Source organism: Bactrocera dorsalis, chromosome 6 (genome assembly GCF_023373825.1).
Source record: "Bactrocera dorsalis isolate Fly_Bdor chromosome 6, ASM2337382v1, whole genome shotgun sequence".
Taxonomy (NCBI): Eukaryota; Metazoa; Arthropoda; class Insecta; order Diptera; family Tephritidae; genus Bactrocera; species Bactrocera dorsalis.
Window position 1 is genome coordinate 19,478,597 of NC_064308.1, and position 27,757 is coordinate 19,506,353.

General features: G+C 37.9%; 3 protein-coding genes and 1 long non-coding RNA gene across 16 annotated transcripts in view; 3 read left to right on the plus strand and 1 right to left on the minus strand.

Moving 5' to 3' along the window:
- LOC125779350 (uncharacterized) overlaps nucleotides 1–27,433 on the plus strand; it is a 97,529-nt gene extending 70,096 nt beyond the window's left edge. The window contains exon 2 of the mRNA XM_049460665.1: nucleotides 19,155–27,433. Within this exon, the coding sequence (XP_049316622.1) occupies nucleotides 25,897–27,030 (1,134 nt within the window). The 5' untranslated portion in view covers nucleotides 19,155–25,896 and the 3' untranslated portion in view covers nucleotides 27,031–27,433. The remainder of the gene's footprint in view (nucleotides 1–19,154) is intronic.
- Nucleotides 1–27,757, plus strand: part of LOC105222893 (tetratricopeptide repeat protein 39B) — a 78,011-nt gene that overhangs the window by 37,331 nt on the left and 12,923 nt on the right. For 10 of the 12 annotated variants that reach the window (XM_049460438.1, XM_049460437.1, XM_049460439.1 and 7 more), the window contains 2 exons: nucleotides 8,550–8,703; nucleotides 16,262–16,296. In XM_049460438.1, the coding sequence (XP_049316395.1) occupies nucleotides 8,550–8,703; nucleotides 16,262–16,296 (189 nt within the window). Of the gene's footprint in view, nucleotides 1–8,549; nucleotides 8,704–16,261; nucleotides 16,301–27,757 lie in introns of all 12 variants that reach the window. The other 2 variants (XM_049460447.1, XM_049460448.1) reach the window with 2 other exon arrangements.
- LOC125779325 (uncharacterized) overlaps nucleotides 1–27,757 on the plus strand; it is a 326,516-nt gene that overhangs the window by 31,310 nt on the left and 267,449 nt on the right. The gene's annotated exons all lie outside the window — the stretch shown is intronic.
- On the minus strand, nucleotides 2,405–4,642 carry LOC115066220 (uncharacterized). Of its 2 annotated transcripts, XR_007423401.1 has the most exons (4): nucleotides 3,903–4,642; nucleotides 3,675–3,792; nucleotides 3,406–3,618; nucleotides 2,405–3,346 (listed from the first exon to the last, which is right to left on the minus strand). It is a non-coding gene; the product is annotated as an uncharacterized LOC115066220 (long non-coding RNA). The 2 variants fall into 2 exon arrangements; XR_007423400.1 differs by having other exon boundaries at nucleotides 3,675–3,984.

The following is a 27,757-nucleotide window of genomic DNA, read 5'->3' on the forward strand; positions in this document are numbered from 1 at the left end:
TTAGCATATTCCACGTCTAAATATTCATTACACTCAGAAAAGAAACACTTTAAAGTCACTTTAAATCCAGTACAAGGAACTTTAAAATTAAAAATTTTTATGTATGAAAACCAGTCGTAATGAAAAATATTTAATCTTAAAGTTAACACTTTAAAATGTAAATTATTAATGTTAGCACTTTGAATATTAAAGTGAAAACTTTACATTTTAATATGCGCATTCTCGAATACAATATAAACAATTTTGATTTTAAAGCTCACACTTTTAACCCAATTTAAAAATGTTTGTATTTAAATTAAAAGTTAACACATTCAACCTCAAATTAAAAGCTTTAGCTTTTATTTAGAGAGTGAACACTTTCAAATGCAATTTAAAAGCTTTCACTATGAACTTTAAAGAAAACACACTATTTTAATTGTTTTTAATTCACATTTTTTTTATTCAAACATATTTAAATTTAAATTTATTTTATATCTATGAAATAACTTATTTATAACTCATTTATAATTCATTAAATAAAATAATTTAATTTAAAATTAAAAAATAAACCATTATATTATTATATCTTTTTTAATCTTGCATATGTCTTTCAATTGTTAATTTGATGTAAATTCATAGGCAGGCTTGTGAAATGTGATATGTAAATCAGTTTAAGGCAATTTTGTTTTATACCAGTCTCGTAAGATTGAAAATGTGCATCAAATTTAATAATTTCAATAGGATAACATAGAACGTAAATAATTTCATTTTCGTAAATAAAAAGTTTGATTTTATAGATACAACAATTTATTTCATTCAGTAATGCTAAAAAATTATTTTGTTTATACTCGATTCCTTTATAATGTATTATAGTCGAAACATAAACAGATTGATAGTTAATATTTTCAAAGTTCAATGTTTTAGGAAAATATTCTTCTTTTGTTAAGTCCTTTGTAATAAATGTTTCAGTGTTAAAAGCATGCGGAAACCCATCTTTATACTTATGTAAAAAATTTGAAAAACAAAAAGAACTTTTTATAGCCGCTGTATAAGCAGGATTTACTCGAGATGTTATATTGTTAAAATATATTTTTGCATCTTTATGTTTTGCCTCGAAACGCATTGCCCAGACAAACTTGAGAGGACCACATTTCTCAATTGCGTGTGGGTAAAAAAAAAATGATGCTTAGGTTTCGAATTACCGTAAAGTAGAATATATAATTGATGATGTGCTTTAATTAAATTTTTTAACTTATCTAGATCGAAATTAGAAAAATTAGAATCAAATAATAAATCTACTATTTCTATTAGCAACACCAACAGTTTCCAATGCTTCACGTCTGGTGAAATTAAATCTCCTATCATGAGTGGAAGAAAATTTGTAAAGCATAAAACCTCACTAGCTGTAATTTTTAAGTTGTACGATTGAAGTCGGTCCATAAGGAGTGGCTGCGAAATATTTCCTATTTCAATATTTCCAAACTGAAAAAATTTTTTTCTGCTGTTAATAATGTCTAATGAAATAATTTCGTCATTTACCAAACCCAAGATTATGTTGCAAATATCATATACGCAAATCCCTTCTAAAACGTCATGCATAATGTCAAAGCAAATGTTATTTGTTACGTGAAACATTTTTAACTCATTAAAAATACAAACTGTATTGACACCGGTGTCTTAAAATTTAATGTTAAATAAGTCATCTTCGTATTGAATCCAAGTTCTTAGCAGTTGTTCGTTTTCTGAAACATCAATTTTAATTTGATCTTTAGTAGTTGTATATGCTCGACAGTAACGCTTGGCATTAAAAGATTGCACAAAACCCAAAATACTATTAACACCCACATTATCTCCACCTATAAGGCCTAAAACGAAATGTACTTTGAAAGTCTGATCAAGTGATTGATTTAATATCCCTTCCTCCAATGATTTAAGCTCTTCAAGTAAATGGAAGAAGGACGTTCTGTTTCCACAACATTTCAAATCTTTTGTAGATATAAAAGCAGCATTAAAAATAAAATCAGGTTTTGAGAGTATATGTATATTGTGGCATAGTAGGGAAATTGTAATAACAACCGCAAATTGAGAATGTGTGACTACCAAGAGCATTATTTATTTGAAAGTCATCAAAATATAAAACATAGGGTATTACCAGTTGAGAATCCACTTTTAATTTAATTGAATGAAAAATTTGTCCATTAAAAAAATTTGAAAAATTAGTATATGAAATTGTGAACTTGTGTCTGGCTACTGGCTGTGTTACTATGATAGGTTCATCTGATAAAATGGGTTCATCTAACCTAAATCCGGAGGATGTGACGGGTAATTCTGTTGGTGTTTGTAAAGTGTAAATTATTTTCTTATGTGTTAACAAATGTCGCTTTACAGAACTAAAGTTAGAAAAAATTTGCTTACATTTATTTTGTTCGCATTGAAGTTTATCTCTATTTGACAATAAATACATGTGTTTTAAATGTCTTATTAGCACATCAACACTTTTAAATAACTGAAAACATCTGAAACATTTATACATTATTACAATCGAAAAATTTACAAAATTTAATTTTTTTCATTCATGTGTGTTAACAATGAAGTAAGATTTGAACTTTTTAAATCAAATTTTGAATCTGAAAGATTTTAAAGCATATATCCAAACTTTCAATAAAAGAAATTAGTTTGTACAAAGTTTTGTCAAAGTAAATGTAAAAGGTTTTAAGATCGTCCTCAGAGTCTCCCACCACAATTATAAACGGCTGTACAGTCAATTTATTATAAAAATATTTACCGATAATTTCTTTTATTCGTATTGAGTAATCGCTAATTGTTGTTAACAACAACTTATCAATTTTTTTCGTCGTTTTTGCTTGGTTCAAAAGATCTATTGATTGCTGATTCCGTATGTTGGCATAGTAGTAGTTCACTATCTTAAATAAAAAAAAAAAAAATTTTTAAATTATCCCTCTTTGTTTTTAAAAGATTATCTTTTGGTGGATAAATCAAATTGAAATCTAGATTAATCTAAAAAAATATAAAAATTTTTGTATCCTTGAATTTTGTGTTAAAGTTCTTTTTAAATACCAGAAATGGTGCTCTGGAGTCTTTTAAAATTGGCCACTCCTGCAAAAAATCAGAATTCGAAGGCTTTGCCAAATCCTTCTTCCGAAATGTAAATGTTTTTTGCCATTTGTCAATAACCTTATCCCAATTATTGACATCTTTTTGAAGCGAAGTTTTTAAACATAACGACAGCGTTTCGTCAACTTCGACATTTTCGCCTACTAATGGATCTTTGTCTTTAAATTAAAATATTTGGAATAGAGCTTGCCTGATGGGTTTTTTTTCTTTGACGGGGAATGTAGTAATAATCCTGAAAGAAATCAGTTTACAATATGTTCTTTTAAATATGTATATCGTTTTTAATAATACCTGGGACTCTTTTTCATTGGGAAATAAACCAATTATTTCTTCCACAATACTAGCAAAGTGTTCTGGTCTAAACTTTGTCTTTGTTAACATGACATCTTCTAAAATTATTTTAATGAGGGCATCGCGTTGCTTATTCGTAAAACATGCCCATTCCTCATAATATTGAATAAGTTGTTTTCCGGCTGAGTTATCGTTTAAAAATGTTGAAAGGGGCTGCAATGAAATTTATCATAAAATTTAATACAAAACCTTTTACTATATATTCTTACCTGTGATCCAAATGCGTTTCTTATTGAATTATTTGAAGAACAAGGTGAATCTTTGTGACGGTTTTTTTCTAGCCAACCAACAACTTTTGAAGTCTGGCTCAACGTTTCGTCTTCCAAACTGGAAATATAAGTTTGCTAAATTATAAACGTAGTAATATTGAAATGGTAATTGTATCTATGTACGTGCTTAACGTCGCAAATAAGCTTCAAAATTATTATTATATTTACCTTTGACTTGCGCCAGAAAAACAACTTTTCTCTAAACTCTGCTCGAAGACCAATATTTTTTACTGCTTCCGCAATGTCTTCTTTCGACAAATATTTTAAGCTTCGAAAAGTTATTCCAGCATCTAAGGAACATTAATAATAATGCATATGTGTTAATATTGCCGAAGAATTTTTACTTACTTTTTAGGCCAAGAAAAAGTGTTTCCAGATCAAACTCCTTTAGCAGATTAAGGAGATCCGTATCTTCCTCAACACACGTGTACGTTAAATCACCCTGCTCATTAATTTGGATATCGTTGCCAAAAATTCGCAGCAAGTCGTTTTCCGGTATAATTTTACCCTGACTGGTCTTTCTTGTATCTTGTTTACACTTCTAAATTCTTAAATGTCAAAGTGAACACGTTTAAATAGAAAGTGCCACTTTGATTTAAAAAGTGAACACGTTTAAATAGAAAGTGCCACTTTGATTTATAAAGTGAACACTTTAAATGTAAACGTTAACACTTTTCTGCAAATTGATCACTTTACATTTTAAATTTAACACTTTTAAAAATTTTAAATTAAATGGATTCACTTTTAATACAATTTTAAAAGTGATTATATTATAAATAATATTTTTTACTTTAAAATATAAAGTTTGTTATTATAAAATGAAGTTAACATTTTTAAATTTTAGAATTTTACATTAAAAACAAAAATTTTAACTTTTAAATTAAAAGTAAACAATTAAAAAACTTAAAATTAGCACTTTTACAAAATATTTTTTTTTGTGTTCCCCATAAAGAACCTATAGACTGAGACACTTTAAATAAAATTTAAAAGTGTTCACATTTAATTTTAAAGCTCACTTTTTTTCTCAGTGTAGTATTTGAGATACGCGTCGTTTTATGAGGCTCTAAAAGTGAATTCTTCGATTCTTACTATGTCTGAATTTATTGAACAAAAAAGTACGATAATGCGCCATCTCATACTGCATTGGTTATTCGTGATCATTTCGCCACATTTTCTACTAATGTCGTGCCGCAACCACCGCATTCGCCGTATTTACCTTCGTGTAATTCTGGCTATTCAGCAAATTCACATGACTACTCCGAGAACACCGTTTTGACTCAATTAAGGATATAAAAGCTGAATCGAAGAAGGCGCTGATGGCCATCACGACGGAGGACACGAAAATTCGTTGGCATCAGTGTATTGCAGCGGGAGGGGATTACTTTGAAGCAGATGAAATGGACAAAATTCACTTTTCAATTTGATCACAGTAGTATGTATAGGTTGCCAATTTTGAGTTTGAATATATATACATTAGGGTGTTTGGAGGATGGGGTCATGTGTAGAAGTTCACGCAAGTGAGGAAAGTTCTCTGATCGCCATTCACTTGGGAGTGGCCAGAAACGATTCTTTTACATATGGCTCAAGCAGCTCACGACTTCCGGTCTTTGGCCAAGTATCCTCTGGGTAGCCTAAGAACATCCGTTTTAAGGCGAGCTAAAGTGAGAAGTCGAAAAATCCCCTACATAGGGTTGTGCGCTAGGTTTGGGACCGGCCACGTAAAAAAAACACCCAATGAAAACTTCGGCTATAATCGCGTAAGCGGTGTCTACGCCAATTAAGAAGAAGAAGAGGGTGTTTTTTTATTGAAGTATTAATTTTTTTCAGTCCCATCACGAAATTTCCTTGGAAATACCCTTAAAAATATTCTCTGAAAATTTTAGCCCTTAATATTAACATTAAGCACTGGACCAAGGTCTGTAAAAATTTTCCACAGAAAATACACTACAATCGTGAGATTTTATCTTTAAATTCTTACAGATTAGAGGCATTTTATGGCATCGCTTTGACTTTAGACGCATATTTTTCAGAATTGTTCACTCTACAAAAGTGCCCAGGGCAACAAAGTCGTAACTCACACCGGCGAGTAGTACGGGGCTCTAAACCCGATTTTTCCAAGAATTTCGCATTTTTTTGTATATATCTCGTAAATGACAGGAGCTGTAGAAACAATGTATATGGAAAATTTGTAGGAAATTTTATTTGCTATCTATCATCTTTTCGGACAAGTTTCATGTCAAAAAAAGATGATTTTTCGGTAAAAATGACCATCCTCGGTCAAACGATCTTCTGTCCAATCTGCGAACTGTATAATAGTGAATAGCGACCCATTTCGTAAATTTTAGACTTTTTACTGAATATCTGTCACTTTCCGAATAGTATTTGACGTTTCCAATGTCGAAATATAGATAATTCAAATTTAAAACTTTAGATGTATATATAATTTTTTTTTTGTACCAGACCGTTTATATTTTTTCAATATAGGAGTAAATGTTCGTTTATTATTGATCGCTATGGTATATTCCATATGTATTTGAGTATACCAAGTATATAAATATAAATAATGTTCGTATTGTTTTCGCGTTCTTTTGTTGTTCACAATGTGCAAGTGTTAACATCTTTATGTTAGGAAAATACGTACATCCCGAAGCCCGATGAGAGCTTTTATGCCAAGGATTTCAGGCCTATTAGCCTCCCCTTTGGACCTTTGTGGTGACTTATTGACAGAACTCGAGGGACAAGGCTGTCGATGATCTCATCCTTAAAGGAAAATTCCTGGATACCGTCAATTTTACGAGGAGGTATAAATCCCGGAAGCACGCCAACCTGTTGATAAGGTGGAGTATTTGGGGCTTATCCTTGAGAGAAACTATCATGGAAGCCAAATGTTGAAAAACGAGAGGAAAGAAAGCATTGATTACCTTATGTTGAAGAGCTATTGGTGAAGCGGTGGTGTCTCACATAAACAGTTGAGGTTTGGCTTTATGAAACCATAGTTAATCTAATACTATGGGGTATTTGTATGGTGACGGGGGCTTGGTGCCGCACTCACTAAACAGCTGGAAGGTGTTCAACGAGCGGCCCTCATTGGCATCAGTCGTCCACTACGTACAAAACTAACGATGGCAGTTAATGCCATTCTACACATAGGTCCCGTGGATATAACCCACAGAGGCATTTGCTAGCAGACATTATGGGTCTGAGAGAGGGGCATTCCGAAATCCTCTCGTACCTTGATTGTATCCCTGATAACTTGCTTAATTGAGGCGGAACCTCGCGGTATTTACTCCACGCGCATACCTCTGGTTACGTCCTTTCAGTATTTTTTTTACCATGGAATGGGTATACCAAGTTCCATCAATTTATCTAAATTTTTATTAAATTTAAAGCTTGCACGGGCCGTCGGGCGTATAGACAGACAGTAAACCGTATTTCCACTCGTCTCTCGATCCTGATCATTTTATATGTGTTTGTTCGTGTTTTTATTGCACCCTTCAGACACCAATAAAAGGATTTTTTACAATTGCTAAGGTGCATTAGAATTTTGTGTAAGCATGTTTTGTTTATTGTTGTACAAAATAAGGGTGTTTTTAAATATCTACATGTACCTAGTTTACAATTCTATGTATTTTTGTATACACTGTAATTTTTATCTTTTCTTTAATCTATTTAACTATAACTTACTATATATAATTAGTTTTTATGGCTACAATATTTTCATGTTCATATTTTTATGAACAATGAGCTGCTGCCATTGGTTGTCCTATGAGCAAAAAATAGTAAAACTTTTTTCATAACTTTATAGTTCTTAATTTATTATTTAAACTCTTTGTCGTCCCCCGTGAGCCCAACACAATCGTGCTAATATTTTTTCCAATCCTCTAAACAATTGTTAGAGTCAATTTCCGGAACAGCCTTCAAGGCGAGCAGAGATTTACGTTTAATGTCTTCCATTGGCTCAAAGCGGTTTCCCTGGAGTGGTCGGTTGATTTTACTGAATAGCGGAGCAAAATCAGGCAAATACGTGGTTGCGGAAAGATATTGGCTAAAAATTTGGCGAAAAATTCACGAAAAATCAATGCAGTATGCGACGGTCCATTATCGTGGTGAAAAACCAAGAGTTGGCGCCCAATAATACCGGCCTCTTTTTACAAATTGTTTCGCGCAAACGACACATAACACTCAAATATTAAAAATATTTTTTGTTGACAGTTTAGCCGGTCGGAAGGAAAATATAATCTTGATTTTTTACCTGATTTAACGTAAGTTTTTCGGCTACGACTCACCTTTGCCATGATATTCGGCCGATTGATCGTCTGTTTCCGGGTCGTAAGCATAGATCCAAAACTCATTGCCAGTAATAATTCGTTTCATGACATCCTGGCTCAACTACCAATTCATTAATTTTATTGGCGTGTTGATCATCAGTTGATGTTAATGGTCATCTTGGATCGTTGTCAACGCGTCCTCGACCCTCTTTGAATAATTTGTACCAATCAAAAACACTTGCTCGCGACAAACAATTATCGCCGAAGGCTTTTTCCAACATTCTGAACGTTTAGCCACCGGAAATTTGATTCCAAATTTAAACTTAAAAGTCTTACTACTTTTTTGTAGTTTTATGTAGACAAATTTACAAATCTTATGCATATGATCGGTCATATTTGTTTACATTTAATGTGCGACCGCTCGGTCTATTAATTTCTTATCAAAACTTTTAATGATCCAAGCAAATAAGTCTATATAGTATAACTCATTAAACCTATATTGGGTAATAACATAAATCTTACTTTATTATCTTTACCTTCCTTTTAGATCTAAAATGTTGCCCACTCGGATAAAAAATGTGCAAACGTCGCAGTTGGCATCTGACACTGGTTTTTCTCAAACTATGCTAACTTGCGAGAGTACAAATTCAAGCAGAGCGGACGCTGTGGACGAAAATATTGAAGATGAAGAAGAAAATGAGGTACATATTTGCGTTGACTAAAATAAATTTCAGAAAGTTGCAAACCATTTATGCATGTGTTGCTAGCTTTCACTCAAATACGTGAAGGACATTCATTCATCTAGTTAAAGTAATGTGTTGAAGCTCTTTGACTACAAGTACAATACGATTTTTGTGCGGTACTAGTTCCTTCATTCATTAATAACATAACAAAATAAGATTTTTTCTCATATATAAAATGAAACATTTTATTAGAATTTTTTATTGTCACAAACATACACTATTAACAATGACATTTTGAAATTTTCGGGAAAAAAATACTTTAAACTCGGCCATTGCGATGCCGTTTCCGGTGACCTCTCGGAAGAAAGATGAGCCCGTGTTGACAGGATAAAGTGATGAACACATAGAGCGCGACGGACTGCAAGCGATATCTGTCAACTATTAAAATACACACGTTCTAATGGACACAGTTATTTAGACAGCTGCAGGACTACACGACTGCAGGCTGACAGACATATTCTTATATTTGCCAACGACAGTAGAGTTGACAGTAGAGAGGTGTGATGCCACTAACATGTAAAATGTAAAACTATTCAAAGCTCTAACAAACCTGACGTTATTTTACAAATAAAAGCATAAAATAGCTTTGTTATATATAATAATTTGTAATAACAATTGATAATTGAAAACAAATAAACTTACTTATTTACTTATTTTTTGCATAAAGAATTTCACTTGAACAAAATATTAAAATTTCATTGAAGTGAAAGGTATTAGTATTGGTACAACGAAATTTTGTACATACAAAATGGGCAGCTGTGTTGTCTTGTGTAAATGCCGGCCATTGTTAAGTCGCTGTCTTCTTATAAATGTTCATGTAGAAGGATTCACGACGCCATTTAGAGTTCACTGTCGTGCTGTCATGTCGTTTAGCGCTCTATGTGTTTATGGATAAGAGGACTAAGAATCAGTCACTTTCAGCTGCTGCTGGGTATCTGCTCTCTATGCTCCAGAGCGCCAGAGTTTTTCAGATTTTAAAAATTGGCGTTCATTTATTCAAGTTGTCAAATAAGCCGTGTTATTGAATATTTTAATTTGGAATATTAGTTTTTTTATTATAAAAAAAAGCGCTGATTGAAGGCTTAGCTAATATTGTTGGGTTTTTAAGATAAGTGTACAAAGGTTGCGGACTCTCCAATTGGCAGCAAACACCGAAGAGGAAGAACTATTGGCACGCTGTTGAAAACTCGGCTATAACCGCGTAAGCGTTGTCTACGCCAAAAGAAGAAGATACGTATACATTGCCCTTTATATTTTGAAATTTGACAATCCTACTGCTGCAATATGGCACTTTACAAATTTATTATTTATACGAACTCACGTTTTGACATACCAACGCTTATTGTGTTGTATATAGCAAATTAAATTATTCAAACTCAAACTAAATCGAGATAATTATCGCTTACGATTATATTTTAAAAATTTCGAAGTGAACTTACTCAGCAACATTACTAACTCATTGCAATTTAATTGAATATTAGGAGATGAAGCTCCATTAAGGACCATTCTTTATCGATGTTATGGTGAAGCTAATCGAGATTGTAGATCACTCCAAGACGAATTTCGTAAAGGAATTGTGCACAAAATGATATTGCAGTCATGTGACCTATGAAATTGAGACATCTATAGGCATTGGAGGGCAGTGCTGCCAACTTTATTTTTATCAAACCACCAAAATAAGGCCGTATTAACCACCATAAAACCACTAAACTTTGTCGGGCTCTCAAACCATCAGAATTCCACTAGAAATTACAGAGCGACACAAAATATTACCTATGCATGAGCGACAACCATCTGCGATACTTGTGAAATGTCGCGTGCTTAAGCGTAGTGTTATATAGCTGCGAACTCGCTATAGTAAAATCACTACGTTTTTTAATTCGCCCGTTGGAACGCGGGCGTTCGACTCGCGGTGTGGTAAAGGAAAGAGGGAAAATATTAGATTTTAAATTTAAAACAGAGTAGAAATAATTAAAAATAATAAAATAAAGTACTTAGATTTTGGTTTGCTATGACAATAATATACTGTACTGCAATTGTCATTTCATTATTAAAAAGTTAACGTAACCATGAGTGCTTGGAGCGCACTTATGTGAGATGCCCCGGCCACGATGTCAAAATCGTTCTTGGCGACTTCAACGCCAGGGTGGGCAAAGAAGGTATCTTTTACGGTCGGTAAATTCAGCCTCCACGAAGAAACATCCCTAAATGGGTTGAGGCTGATCGACTTCGCCGGGGCCCGAAATATGGTTATCTGTAGTACTAGATTCCAGCATAAGAAGATCCATCAAGCTACCTGGCTGTCTCCGGATCGAAAAACTACCAACCAGATCGATCACATTGTAATAGACGGAAGACACGTCTCCAGTGTTTTAGATGTGCGTGCCCTCCGAGGTCCTAACATCGACTCGGACCACTATCTTGTTGCAGCTAAAATTCGCACTCGCCTCTGTGCAGCAAAAAACGCACGCCAACAAACACAAGGAAGCTTCGACGTCGAGAAGCTGCAATCACAACAGACAGCCGAACGATTCTCTACTCGGCTTGCACTCCTGCTCTCTGAGAGCACTCGTCAACAACTCGGTATAAGGGAACTGTGGGACGGCATTTCAAACTCCTTACGCACAGCTGCAACCGAAACCATTGGTTTTCGGAAAGTGCAAAAGAACAGCTGGTACGACGAGGAGTGCCGTGTCGCAGCGGAGAGAAAACAGGCTGCCTATCTCGCAACGTTACGATCGACCACAAAACGTGCGGGATGGGATAGATACCGAGAGTTGAGAAGCGAGACGCATTTGCAGACAGAAGAAGAAAGAGGCCGAAATGCGTGAGTACGAACAGCTTGATAAGCTGGCCGACAAGGGTAATGCTCGAAAATTCTACGAAAAGATGCAGCGGCTTACAGAAGGTTTCAAGACCGGAGCATACTCCTGTAGAACCCCCCAAGGTGATCTAGCCACCGATGCCCAGAGCATACTTAAATTATGGAGGGAACACTTCTCCAGCCTGCTGAATGGCAGTGAACGCACAACACCTGAAGAAGGCGAACCGGATACCCCAATCGATGACGATGGAGCAGACGTTCCATTGCCCGATCATGAAGAAGTTCGAATAGCAATTGCCCGCCTGAAAAACAAGAAAGCGGCATGGGCCGATGGATTGCCGGCCGAGCTATTCAAACACGGCGGCGAAGAACTGATAAGGAGCATGCATCAGCTTCTTTGTAAAATATGGTCGGATGAAAGCATGCCCAGTGATTGGAATTTTAGTGTGCTATGCCCAATCCACAAAAAAGGAGACCCCACAATCTGTGCCAACTACCATGGAATAAGCCTCCTCAACATCGCATATAAGGTTCTGTCGAGCGTATTGTGTGAAAGATTAAAGCCCACCGTCAACAAACTGATTGGACCTTATCAGTGTGGCTTCAGACCTGGTAAATCAACAACCGACCAGATATTCACCATGCGCCAAATCTTGGAAAAGACCCGTGAAAGGAGAATTGACACTCACCACCTATTTGTCGATTTCAAAGCTGCTTTCGACAGCACGAAAAGGAGCTGCCTTTATGCCGCGATGTCTGAATTTGGTATCCCCGCAAAACTAATACGGCTGTGTAAACTGACGTTGAGCAAAACGAAAAGCTCCGTCAGGATCGGGAAGGACCTCTCCGAGCCGTTCGATACCAAACGAGGTTTCAGACAAGGCGATTCCCTATCGTGCGACTTTTTCAACCTGCTTCTGGAAAAAATAGTTCGAGCTGCAGAACTCAACTGAGAAGGTACTATCTTCTATAAGAGTGTACAACTGCTGGCGTATGCCGATGATATTGATATCATCGGCCTCAACACCCGCGCCGTTAGTTCTGCTTTCTCCAGACTGGACAAGGAAGCAACGCAAATGGGTCTGGCAGTGAACGAGGCAAAACGAAATAAAACCAGCCTAAACACCACCAACAATGTCAGCCTAGAAATCCAACGCAGGATTACTCTTGCCAACAGGTGCTACTTCGGACTAAGTAGGCAATTGAGAAGCAAAGTCCTCTCTCGACAAACAAAAACCAAACTCTATAAGTCACTTATAATTCCCGTCCTGCTATATGGTGCAGAGGCCTGGACGATGTCAACAACAGATGAGTCGACGTTGCGAGTTTTCGAGAGAAAAGTTCTGCGAAAGGTTTATGGTCCTTTGAGTTTTGGCCACGGCGAATATCGCATTCGATGGAACGATGAGCTGTACGAGATATACGACGACATTGACATAGTTCAACGAATTAAAAGACAGCGGCTACGCTGGCTAGGTCATGTTGCTCGGATGGACGAAAATACTCCAGCTCTGAAAGTATTCGACGCAGTACCCGCCGCGAGAAGCAGAGGAAGACCTCCACTCCGTTGGAAGGACCAAGTGGAGAAGGACCTGGCCTCGCTTGGAATATCCAATTGGCGCCACGTTGCGAAAAGTATAAACGACTGGCGTGCAGTTGTTAACTCGGCTATAATCGCATAAGCGGTGTCTACGCCAATTAAGAAGAAGAAGAACCAAAAATCAGAAAATTTTTGGGTGTACTGTGGCTTAGGCATAATTAATTAAAGAAATCAGTTTTCATTCAAGTAAGATTAAGAAGTACGTATCCTCTATCATAACAATAGCAAACTGTACTGTACTGTTTGTTTAGTTTACTTTACTCACTGAACTGAACTGATCAACTGATCTAACTGAGTATATTTTTAAATAAAATAACCAATAGGAGGTACTTTTCGCGAATCAAATCAAACTTAACTTAATCCAATGACCGTACAAATAACGTTCATAATTGTTTATTCAAGAAGTTTTTAGACAACAATCGGGGAATTCCCCGAGAGTTGATTTGAGCAATGTTGACTACATCCTAAACTTAAACCATAGGAGTATTCTCTTGCTCTTGCAAAACCTTTGCATGGTGCAAGAATTGCAGATTTTTTCACGACACAACAACAAACACACGCAGAAAAATATTTGCAAGGGCTGTAAAATATGTCAAACCAAAACCCACGTTTATTTGCGTGCAATGTCGTGCATTAAGTCATATTTTGACGTTAAATTGTTGAGGAAGGTAAATTTTAATTAGATTTTATAATTTCTATTTAAATTATAAAGATTTGTCACAGTTTTTTTTGTTAAAAATGTAAGCAGAAGGTGCGCCAATTCACAATAGCCATGCACAATGGTCATTTACAATAAATTTAACGAATCAGCCGTTCATATATCACTAGATTCTGCAATGGGTGCTCTCGTGCCCTTGTATATTTCGGTATAGTATTTTTGCAATATGCAATCTTGCAAGAGCAAGAGAATACCCCTCATGTTTGAAGTTCCGGGCCTAAATGCTCATTTTTAACTATAACGTATGCAGAGCATTTTATGAATTACACTAGCGGTTAAATTACGTAAATTACCACTAACTGGAACAATTTAATCCACTATAAAATCCACTAGCCACTAAAACCAATAAAATCTCGCTGTAAGGCATGCCTAAACCACCAGATCTAGTGGAAAGTCCACTAAGTTGGCAACAGTGTTGGTGGGACTAGCATACATTCAATATTGCATAAATAATTTATTATAAAAGAATTTGTTCACATTGGATCGTTCAAAAAAAAGGTTCGGGTCGATTGGTCGAGTGAAATCTTAAAAAATACAATAAAGTGCTTCGAAGCACGTCTATGACATCAGTCCAGGTGATTAATTACGGATTTATACGTATGAGCCCGAAAGTACACAGCGGTCGACTATATGGATGCTACAAATTGAACCGAACCCACCATTCACAAAGCACTTTCAAGCAATTGGTTGCCTTTTTTGTAAGAACTGGACATGTCGTAATAGAACAAAGCAAAATAGTAAATTCTGGGTGGAACACAACAAATTGTTTGGCAGTTGTCTTTCAAGAAATTATAAAAACCAACCGCCGAAGACAGAGTCATCCATCATTTAGTCCTGACTTGGCATCGAATGACGTCTTTTTATTTCCGTACGTACTAAGATATCACCGTTTTTCGACACCTAAAGAAGCGGTTGATGAGTTCACCTCAAACTGAGTGGCAAAAGTGCTCCGACAATTGGTTCAAAGCACGCAAAAATTAAAAAAAAAAATTTGTATTGATTCCACCAAAGTTCATCAAATCGTGCAAAGAACAGAGCTGGACTAGGGTACTAAGGACTTTTTAGTGTGTGTTTCTCATAATGTGCTTCTCGATCCTTTTGAATTTCCATGAAGTTTTTATAGTTTTCCTATATGACCTATTCATAATCGGCCCTATTCCCGTTGCCGTTGTTGTTTTAAAATGATCCGAAGCTGGAACAGGCGTAGGAGTTATTATAATTATTATTGTCTTATTAAACTAAAGGGAACCTCTGAAGGTGAAATTTTCGAAAAAATCTATTTTTTTATTGGATTATCGGACAGTATACACTGTAATTAACATTCTCTCAAATCTCTTTAAATCACTACAGCGTGTCTAGTAAAAAGGGAACAGAGTGGGGAACACTACAACTATAATCTTTAAATGCGTTTTTCTCAGAATGGTGTTTTCTAAACGGTTTCCACTCTCAAAGGATATCTAGGTGCAATTTAGAGAGTTTTTAACGTCATTCGCTAACGCGCTATAGAAGCTATTTTTTGAAATCTTCTTATTTTTTGTACAAATAACTGTCAAAAAAAGGGCTAAATTCGATACTTTTTTTCAAGCCGCCGCCATTTTGTCAAATTAAAAAAAAATAGCGCGATAGTGGCTTTCCTTCAGAATAATAAATTTAATTTTTGTTTTAGATCAAAATTGCGGCCGCAATCTTGGACATCGTACAGTACCATTTTTTACGTGTCATTTGAGTAATTTATTTAACTATTATGCCCCCAGTAAATAAACATAAAAAAATCATTGTGTATTCGTCATGAATGAATTTATTTATATATAAAAAACCGGACCGATTAGTTAATTTCAATATAAAAAATTTCGAAATCAAAGATTTTTCGGAGGGTCACACTGAGACGATGCCTTAAATACACAAAATGATTAAAATATTTTCTGCAAAACAACAAATAATAACTTCAGATACAATGGAGCTATTGGGCGTTACTATTTTTCTTGACGTTGCGATGTACAAGAGGAGTACGAATTTAGGAACGAAACAATGATAACAACGCAAAAACTTAGAAACGACAAGTAAAACGGCAACGGGAATAGGCCACAACGTCATAGCCAAACACGCCACCATAAAGTTTAACCAGTGCTACTAAAATCATAAAAAAAATTGAGAATAGAAATATTTTTAGACATCGTAAAGTTATAAAAAAAACGCCAGGATTTGTGTTATATCCTCTCATTTATAATATTATAATGCATTTTCATAAAGTATTTATCTTTTCAATACTTTTACATATCATTACGAGTGAGTGTTATCTTTATCACATATTCTCTACTGACATTGCAGCCTTTTAAAATGAATATGTTTTTAACTTATGCTATCTTATCCACAGTTCTTCGATGCCAGCAGTGAACCAGATGACTTCAAGTAGGTACGATTTAAATTTCTCAATTTGTATTAATATTTACTTGATGATGTTGTTTATTGTATATAAACGAAGAATGTTTGTATGTACTATATGTCTATTTCATGGAAGTATATGAGAACACTAGATTGTTTGGGAAGAATTCTTCCTTCGAGGGTTTCTATTATAAAGTCTCAAATATAATTGTAATTCATTCACGGTTTCGTCGAAAAATGAATATTGAATTTTTACGCAACAGGTTTATTTTTCCACTACCTGAAAGTACTTTTCGGCTTTCATCCTTACAAGTAGCGAAGGTATAAAATATTTGGTTAATCCTTGTTTACTCATTGTATTATATATTCCACATTTAAATTTTCTCCAATTTTGCATACTATTTATTTTTATCTTTTAAACATTCGACTTACAGGTTTCAGTTACAATTTCACTTTTTCATAAATGTTTCATTTTATATAATTTCCAATACAATTTTTTGTTTGATTATCTAAAATTTTCCACAATTTCTTCTGTTGTTTCCACTTTACTTCATTGGAGAAAACACATAGCAGACAAAATTGCTCTGCTACGTGCCGCTGAAGTATGTACGTTTTCGCTGTTCTAACGGGAATTGAAAAAATATCGTTTTTCGATAGAGTTGATATGGTGTATTGAATGATGCATTGTGGATGCGTTTTATGTGTATTGATGTGTGATGTTCTCGTGTGTTGGTTGTATTGGTATGGTGTGTCGAAGGGTGGAATGTTTTGAAAGGTTGGATGTAAAGAGGAGATTGTTGTTGGTCGCGCGGCTCTCCGAGAAGCGGCTGCAGGAGCGGTGGCCACTGTGGTTCGGAGCGCTGGAGTTGTCACAGGGCGCAGCACGTTGATAGCTGCCCGTATAGTTGGCTTTGATGCTGCTACCGCATACATGTCCATGTTAGGTTAGATTAGGCTAAACTGGTAGGCAACAAGATACGCAGAGACTAGTTTTGCTCCTTTGCGATACCAGATGTAGTTCAGTTCCTAGGTTCAAGAGAAGTAGTCATTCTTGAGGATGCTTGCGCTTGACGCAAGCTCAGGAGTTCAACGAGGACAAACAACGTGACACGTAGTATTTATATATAAAGATAATATAATTTTACTTATCTGTGTTTATTAAGTATAAATCAGATATTATTTATATACATAAATAATGGAAAAGTGAAATGTGAACTTATATCAATGTTTAAAGTGTATATTCTAATACTAAGTGAAAAATGTGAAAAAATTAGTTAAACATTGCGAAATATAATATGCACATAACATATATGTGCTCGATGCCTTTGTGGCCTGGCACCCAGAAAAGTTAAGTTGCTTACTTCTGGCTGCACTTTCCACTGCTGCCCTGTTTCCTAAAGCACTTCAAGAGCGTATACCACCCTACCAACTCCATCCTCCATTTTCGAGGCATCAGTATAGATGTTTAGAGTGTTACGCGTAGCTAACATACCTTTACGGCAGCCATCTTTTCCTATGTTTACTTTGAACCTGAAAATGGGTTCATGTTATCGGTGCGTACCCAATCGTCATTACCCACCGAGCTATGCCAAAGGTTCTATATGTAAATTCTCCTGCAGTCAGTAGTCGTCCCGCCGATTTTGCTGCGCAGTTTCCAGCGAAGAGGTCAGAGGCAGGTTTAGTACTAGCCACCATTGGAGTTGTTCTTAAGGGGCTATACCAGTGTGACACTTTGAAAAAAAAACTTTATTTGCTTTTTCGATAGCTTATATCTCCATAAATATCCTGTAAAATCGGGAAGGTAACACCTTGAATAGTTTTTGGATGGCAGCGTTCTAAAGAGCGACCACTCGGAGGTGCAGACATATATTATAGAGTGAAACTTTAAACGTGTTTTTCTCGAAACGACGTTTTTCAAAATTGCTGGCATCATAACTCAACGAGAAATTAACCGATTGACTTCAAATTAAAATTGAGTATTGTTAACTATAGTTACTATATAATGACTTAGGAGGATGAAGTCATGTGTAGAAGTTTACGCAAGTGAGGAAAGTTCTCTGATCGCCATTCACTTGGAAGTGAACAGAAACAATTCTTTTACATATGACTCAAGCAGCTCACGACTTCCGGTCTTTGACTATCCTCTGAAAATGGGTGTCATGGGACCCCCCTTTTGATGACGACCATGGCAAACGAATTAAGGACTATGATTTGAGGGCATGCACCTGGAATGCCCGGTCCCTTAATTGGGATGGCGCCGCTGCTCAGCTGATTGATGTCCTCGTGAAAATAAAGGCTGACATCACCGCCGTCCAAGAAATGCGATGGACGGAACGAAGACGAGTAGGTCTTTGTGGCATTTACTACAGTGGCCATATAAAGGAGCGCAAATTTGGTGTGGGGTTCGTGGTGGGAGAGAGACTCAGTACTATCATTCACTCCGGTGAATGAACGTCTAGCCATAATACGCATCAAAGCGAGGCTCTTCAACATACCGCTGATTTGCGCCCACGCCCCGACGGAAGAGAAGGATGTTGGGACCAAAGATGCCTTCTTTGAGCGAATGGAGCGCACCTATGAGAGATGCCCCCGCCACGATGTCAAAATCGTGCTTGGCGCCTTTAACGCCAGGGTGGGCAAAGAAGGTATCTTTGGCACTACGGTCGGTAAATTCAGCCTCCACTAGGAAATATCCCCAAATGGGTTGAGGCTGATCGACTTCGCCGGGGCCCGAAATATGGTTATCTGTTGTACTAGATTCCAGCATAAGAAGATTCATCAAGCTACCTGGCTGTCTCCGGATCGAAAAACTACCAACCAGATCGATCATGTTGTGATAGACGGAAGACACGTCTCCAGTGTTTTAGATGCGCGTGCGCTCCGAGGTCCTTGTTGCAGCTAAGATTCGCACTCGCCTCTGTGCAGCAAAAAACGCACGCCAACAAACACAAGGAAGCTTCGACGTCGAGAAGCTGCAATCACAACAGACAGTCGAACGTTTTTCTACTCGGCGTGCACTCCTGCTCTCTGAGAGCACTCATCAACAACTCGGTATAAGGGAACTGTGGGGCGGCATTTCAAACTCCTTACGTACAGCTGCAACCGAAACCATTGGTTTTCGGAAAGTGCAAAAGAACAGCTGGTACGACGAGGAGTGCCGTGTCGCAGCGGAGAGGAAACAGGCTGCCTACCTAGCAACGTTACGATCGATCACAACACGTGCGGGATGGTATAGATACCGAGAGTTGAAGAGAGAAGCGAGACGCATTTGTAGACAGAAAAAGAAAGAGGCCGAAATGAGTGAGTACGAAGAACTTGATAAGCTGGCCGACAGGGGTAATGCTCGAAAATTCTACGAAAAGATGCGGCGACTTACAGAAGGTTTCAATACCGGAGCATACTCTTGTAGAACCCCTAAAGGTGATCTAGTCACCGATGCCCAGAGCATACCTAAATTATGGAGGGAACACTTCTCCAGCCTGCTGAATGGCAGTGAACGTACAACGCGGAAAGAAGGCGAACCCGATTCCCCAATCGATGATGATGGAGCAGACGTTCCATTGCCCGACCATGAGGAAGTTCAGTAGCAATTATCCGCCTGAAGAACAAAAAAGCGGCTTGGGTCGATGGATTGCCGGTCGAGCTATTCAAACATGACGGCTAAGAACTGATAAGGAGCATGCATCAGCTTCTTTGTAAAATATGGTCGAACGAAAGCATATCCAACGATTGGAATTTAAGTTTGCTATGCCCTATCCATAAAAAAGGAGACCCCACAATCTGCGCCAACTACCGTGGGATAAGCCTCCTCAACATCGCGTACAAGGTTCTATCGAGCATATTGTGTGAAAGATTAAAGCCCACCGTCAACAAACTGATTGGACCTTATCAGTGTGGCTTCAGACCTGGAAAATCAACAAACGACCAGATATTCACTATGCGCCAAATTTTGGAAAAGACTCGTGAAAGGAGAATCGACACGCACCAGCTATTCGTCTATTTCAAAGCTGCTTTCGACAGCACGAGCTGCCTGTATGCCGCGATGTCTGAATTTGGTATCCCCGCAAAACTAATACGGCGAAGGCGACTCCCTATCGTGCGACTTATTCAATGTGCTGCTGGAGAAAATTATTCGAGCTGCAGAACTGAATCGAGCAGGTACAATCTTTTATAAGAGTGTACAACTGCTGGCGTATGCCGATGATATTGATATCATCAGCCTCAGCACCCGCGCCGTTAGTTCTGCTTTCTCCAGACTGAACAAGGAAGCAACGCAAATGGGTCTGGCAGTGAACGAGAGCAAGACGAAATATCTTTTGTCATCAAACAAACAGTCGTCGCACTCGCGACTTGGCTCTCACGTCACTGTTGACAATCATAACTTTGAAGTTGTAGATAATTTCGTCTATTTAGGAACCAGTATTAACACCACCAAATATGTCAGCCTGGAAATCCAACGCAGGATTACTCATGCCAACAGGTGCTACTTCGGACTGAGTAGGCAATTGAAAAGTAGAGTCCTCTCTCGACGAACAAAAGCCAAACTCTATAAGTCGCTCATAATTTCCGTCCTGCTATATGCTGCAGAGGCTTGGACGATGACAACAACCGATGAGTCGACGTTGCGAGTTTCAAGAGTGAAGTTCTGCGAAAGATTTATGGTCCTTTGCGCATTGGCCACGGCGAATGTCGCATTCGATGGAACGATGAGCTGTACGAGATATACGACGACATTGACATAGGTCTGCGAATTAAAAGACAGCGGCTACGCTGGCTAGGTCATGTTGTCCGAATGGATGAAAACTCTCCAGCTCTGAAAGTATTCGTCGCAGTACCCGCCGCGGGAAGCAGAGGAAGAGGAAGACCTCCACTCCGTTGGATGGACCAAGTGGAGAAGAACCTGGCTTCGCTTGGAATATCCAATTGGCGCCACGTAGCGAAGAGAAGAAACGACGGGCGCGCTGTTGTTGACTCGGCTATAATCCCGTAAGCGGAGTCTACGCCAGTAAGGAAGAAGATACAATGACTTACGATCTTTTTGGTTGGATGAAAATTGTCAATTTGGCACTAAAGAAACAACCATTTTTTTACCCAAAAAAAAAAACAATTTTTTTTTTTCAAAATGACGCCATTTTGTTAATTTTTGATATTTTTCAAAGATCATAGGTCATTGTGTAGGAAATATCTTTAAGTTTAAGAAACTTTTCAAATTTTTTTGTTTCAGCTACTCATTCGGCCGGAATCACGCCAGCAGTTGGGGCACTTTTTTTTGACACCTCCGAAGACAGCCCATAACTCCGTTATTTTCTAACATTTTTGTAAAAAAAAATCTTAAAATAAAGCTGAAAATATGCCTTATTACATTCGAATAAGTTCGAAATATTCAATCGCGTTCTCTTAGAAAGATTCACGAAAATCGTCTAATTTCTAATGCGTCACACTGATATAGCCCCTTAAAGCTCCCGTTATGCAAATCGCAGCGAGCCGCAGGACACTTTCCATTGGCTTCCGGTAGGTGGATTTCCGTACGCCTGTCCACTTTACTGGTGCACCGTAGTGCATGAGAGAGGGAGAGAGCACCAAGGTTGTGCCAAGCATCTGCCTACACGCATATAGAGCATTGCTGGCTTTCCTCACCCTTTCTTCCACGTTGTGTTTTCACAGCAGCTTGCCGTCCAAGACTACCCAAAGGTACGCGGTGCAGTCCTTGAGAGAGAGTTATAACCCCAGACCCATTTGCGATGCCCAGTTCTGGAATATATTGAGAGTGGTGGTCATAACGCTAATGGTCTGTATACGTACACCTACCCGTTATTAAGATGGCCATGTCATCCGCGTATGCCACTATCTTAGGGGCTTTGCCTTCATAGTTCCTTAGCAGTTTATTCGCCACTAATGCCCATAGAAGCGGAGATAGCACTACATACGATTTTTAAAAATCGATTATTTTACGAGAAAACTCGATTTTCGAGTAGAATCGGAATCGAGTTTACCATCCCTACTGGCAGCTATCGGGGCACATATAAAACTCCGCACAATAACCACCACAAAAAAAAATGATTTTTTTTCCATGTAATTTATATGGAAAACAGAAAATTTGAAATAGGCACATCTTAATATTAATATTAAGAGCTCATCTTTTGAGTGACTTTTTTTACACATTTTCGAAAGTTTTGAGCCTGTTTTTCAGTTGAAAAAAAGGTTGCCTTAGAATGACACACCCTAATATGTATATATATATTTTTTTTTTCTTTGTACTTAGGTGCCTTTCGGAAAGGCTCGAAGGACCATTTGTTAACGTGTAACACTAGTATACTTACTCGATATCTTTGTAGTATACTAATCTATATATAACGGGTGATTTTTTTGAGGTTAGGATTTTCATGCATTAGTATTTGACAGATCACGTGGGATTTCAGACATGGTGTCAAAGAGAAAGATGCTCAGTATGCTTTGACATTTCATCATGAATAGACTTACTAACGAGCAACGCTTGCAAATCATTGAATTTTATTACCAAAATCAGTGTTCGGTTCGAAATGTGTTTCGCGCTTTAATTTTGTTCAGCGATGAGGCTCATTTCTGGTTGAATGGCTACGTAAATAAGCAAAATTGCCGCATTTGGGGTGAAGAGCAACCAGAAGCCGTTCAAGAACTGCCCATGCATCCCGAAAAATGCACTGTTTGGTGTGGTTTGTACGCTGGTGGAATCATTGGACCGTATTTTTTCAAAGATGCTGTTGGACGCAACGTTACGGTGAATGGCGATCGCTATCGTTCGATGCTAACAAACTTTTTGTTGCCAAAAATGGAAGAACTGAACTTGGTTGACATGTGGTTTCAACAAGATGGCGCTACATGCCACACAGCTCGCGATTCTATGGCCATTTTGAGGGAAAACTTCGGACAACAATTCATCTCAAGAAATGGACCCGTAAGTTGGCCACCAAGATCATGCGATTTAACGCCTTTAGACTATTTTTTGTGGGGCTACGTCAAGTCTAAAGTCTACAGAAATAAGCCAGCAACTATTCCAGCTTTGGAAGACAACATTTCCGAAGAAATTCGGGCTATTCCGGCCGAAATGCTCGAAAAAGTTGCCCAAAATTGGACTTTCCGAATGGACCACCTAAGACGCAGCCGCGGTCAACATTTAAATGAAATTATCTTCAAAAAGTAAATGTCATGAACCAATCTAACGTTTCAAATAAAGAACCGATGAGATTTTGCAAATTTTATGCGTTTTTTTTTAAAAAAAAGTTATCAAGCTCTTAAAAAATCACCCTATATAAAATTAAGTGGCAAAACTTCCTGTTCGCATACTCCTCCTAGACGGCTTGCCCGATTTCAATGAAATTTTCAGGGGTGATTGGGGTCCGTTTGGAGGGTGCACATAAGAAATTTAATGGGTGTATCATTGCACGTTTTGCAAAAAAAAAAAATGATACATCCCGCCTATACAAATTCTCCTCAAATAATGTTTTGCCGATAGATTGGCAGTCCTGTCAAATGCCTTTTACTAATAAACAGAAACAACTGGCAGATGTTTACAATTAATAAAAAAAAACACTGACATCGCATGTTGATCGTTTTTTCCTGAATTGATTCGATTGTTCAAAATCGCATTGGACCGCATGCCGTCTGATAACCATCGAATCGTCATCAGAGCAGACAAAATGCCGATGGGGCAGCATGCCAGACGATTCAACGCACCAACAATCGATGAGTTGGTAATCGTCATTGTTGGTGAACAGTTTGAATCGCGAGATATTGTACTGCACCGTAGAAACGAACAACTTCAGCGTGTTTCCGAGCTACACCGTAGTTATAATGCATTACAGTATCCGATATTATTCTGGAGAGGTGATGACGGCTATCACATCAATATGCGATTGATAAATCGAAGAAATGTTACTACCGATTCAATATTTTGTGTATTGTTCATTTATAGCCAAAGAAACACCAAAAAAACTCAGTGCAAGAAGACAACTACATCCTGAAATGTCGCAAGCTTTTCCATCAGTATTTAGTTGATATGTATGCGAAGATCGAGACCGAACGTGTCCACTTTATTCGATTCAACCAAGCGAAATTGCGTTCTGAAGATTACATCCATTTGAGAGATGCCGTGATGAATGATGCAAATGTGAATAGCATTGGACGTCTGACAATATTGCCAGCCACATACATCGGCAGTCCGCGCCATATGCACGAGTATACGCAAGATCCGATGTCGTATGTGCGCCATTACGGCAGTCCGGATCTGTTCATAATGTTCACGTGCAATCCCAAGTGGAATGACATCAAATGCCATTTGTTCCCCGGTCAATCAACAACTGATCGTCACGACTTAACAGCACGTGTATTCAGGAAAAAGCAAAAAGCAATGATGGATTTAATTGTGAAACTTCGTGTTTTTGGAGAAGTTCGATGCTGGATGTACTCGATCAAATGGCAGAGAAGAGGATTACCGCATGCACACATCTTGATTTGGTTAGTTCAAAAAAATACGACCAGATCAAATTGATAAAGTCATCTCAGCGGAAATTCCAGATGAAGCAATCGAGCCACAATTGTTCAACGTTGTAACAAAAAACATGATCCACGGCCCTTGCGGGGCTATTAATCCAACGTCACCATGCATGATTGACAATAAGTGTTCAAAGCGCTATCCTAGAGCTTTAGTTGATGATACAATCACTGGAAATGACGGATATCCATTATATCGGCGTCGATCCGCTGAAGATGGCGGTAATTTAACGGTCATAAAAGTTCGGAATCAAGACGTTGATGCACATCAATGTAGAATATTGCAACTCTGTCAAATCGATCAAATACATCTGCAAATACGTAAATAAAGGCAGTGATATAGCAGTTTTCGGAGTGGTTATCAGAGAATAGATGAAATTCAGCAATACCAAATGGGCCGTTATATAAGCAGCAATGAAGCGGTATGGCGCATTTTATCGTTCCCAATACATGACCGGCATCCCGTTGTTCTTCATTTGGCAGTTCATCTCGAAAATGGTCAACGCGTTTACTTCACTGCAGACAATGTACAACAGAGCGCAGCACGACCACCGCGGACAACACTAACTACCTTTTTCGAGTTGTGTGAAAACGATGAATTTGCAAGAACATCGCTATATTCCGAAATACGGCAATATTTCACTTGGAACCCATCATCGAAAACATTTCAACGACGAAAGCAAGGGGAGCGTGTTGACGGTTATCCAAATGTCCGTAAAACCGATGCCATAGGACGCATTTACACCATCCATCCGAACAACGCCGATTGTTTATATTTGCGTCTACTATTAGTCAACGTGCGCGGACCAAGATCATTTGATGATTTGAAAACTGTTAACGGTCAGTTGTGTGCGACGTATCGTGAAGCATGTCAGCGATTGCATTTGTTAGAAGATGATATGCATTGGGACACCGCACTTCATGACGCATCACTCACATCTCATCCAAAACAAATACGCGTACTATTCGCCATAATAATATCTACATGCCTTCCGTCAAATCCGCAAGAACTGTGGAATAAGTACAAAGCCTGCATGACCGAGGACTCATTAATTATGGCGCGTAATCGAGCAGACTTGCTATATACATACATTACAAATGTATAATGATGCTTTGATATTGGTTGAAGATCTGTGCCTTACAATTGCGAATAAGGCATTAGCGCAACTTGGCATAACTGCGCCCAATCGTTCAGTGATGGATATGCTTGACCATGAGCTTCAACGTGAACAACAATACGATTGCAATGAATTGCGTGCTTTCATACAAGCTATCATTACCAAATTGAATATTCAGCAGAAAAATGCTTATGATAAGATTACACGAGCGGTTGACAATAACGCCGGTGGATTCTACTTTCCGGATGCGCCCGGTGGTACAGGGAAAACGTTTCTGATCTCTTTGATTCTTGCAACTATACGGTCACAGCAGAAAATTGCGCTGGCAATTGCTTCGTCAGGCATCGCTGCTACTCTACTTGATGGCGGCCGAACAGCACATTCTGCATTGAAATTACCGTTGAACATCCAAGTCGTTGAAACACCAACGTGCAACATATCGAGGAATTCAGCAATGGCAAAAGTTTTGCGAGGAGCTGGAATAGTTCTATGGGATGAGTGCCCAATGGCTAACAAAAAGTCATTACAAGCATTCAATAGAACAATGCAAGATTTACGACAAAAGCAACAACTTTTTGGTGGAGCATTAGTCTTATTATCCGGCGATTTTCGGCAAACTTTGCCAGTCATTCCTCGATCAACTCCTGCCGACGAAATAAACGCATGTTTAAAATCGTCAGTTTTGTGGAGACATGTTCAAAGGCTGACTCTTGCCATCAACATGCGAGTCCAATTGCAAAATGATCGATCCGTAGCGGCGTTTTCGAAGCAGTTGTTGGACATTGGCGAAGGCAAAATACCAATCGCTGATACCAGTTTGATCACATTGCCGAACAACTTAGGTACACTTTTACAATCGAAAGAAGAATTGATTGAAAGTGTATTTCTGAATATTGTTGTACACGTCAACGAAATCAATTTTGCATTCAAGAAAAACTGCCAGGAGAAGCTACAACATATACATCGATTGAATAGCGTTTTGAATCAAGATGAAGTAGTCAATTATCCAACTGAATTCTTTGGATCCCCCCGGTCTGCCACCGCATCGTTTGGTCCTGAAAGTCGGTTCACCCATTATACTTCTACGAAATCTGAAGCCACCGACTTTGTGTAATGGCACAAGACTTTCAGTCAAAAAATTGTGGCAAATTTGGTTGAAGCAACAATACTAAATGGCAAGGAGCAGGTGAAGTTGTACTCTTACCACGCATTCCCATGATTCCAACGGACATGCCGTTTGAATTTAGCGCTTGCAGTTCCCAGTACGTCTTGCCTTTGCGATGAATATCAACAAATCGCAAGGGCAAACGTTTCAAGTGTGCGACGTCAATTTGGAAGAACCGTGCTTCTCCCACGGCCAATTGTTCGTCACATGCTCGAGAGTAGGAACACCAAGGTGCTTATTCATTTACGCGCCAGGTGGACAAACCAAAAATGTTGTATACCAATATGTTTTATAAATGTTTTATAAATAAGTAACAGTTTTACAACAATAAATAAAACACAAAGTAAAAACCCTTAAGAGTTTTAATCGATTTAGGTGTAGCGAAGTGCACAGGGTAACAGCTAGTGCCAAATAAAAACACTTTCTAGCGCACACTGTATTCAATTTTTAAATTCAATTTTGTATTTTTTTTTCTTCTATTCGTATAACAATTTAATTATTTCTTATTTCTGTATTTGGTTTCACGCACTGGCACTGCGGCGAAATCCGGAACTCACGTCACTTTGGCGGGAAGTCACAAAAAGGAAAAAATTCGGAGGTTGCGGTTTTAGAAACAAATGTATCGTTGCGGGTCGACCGCAACTTTGCGGATGAAACGAAAAAGAGAATGATCCCG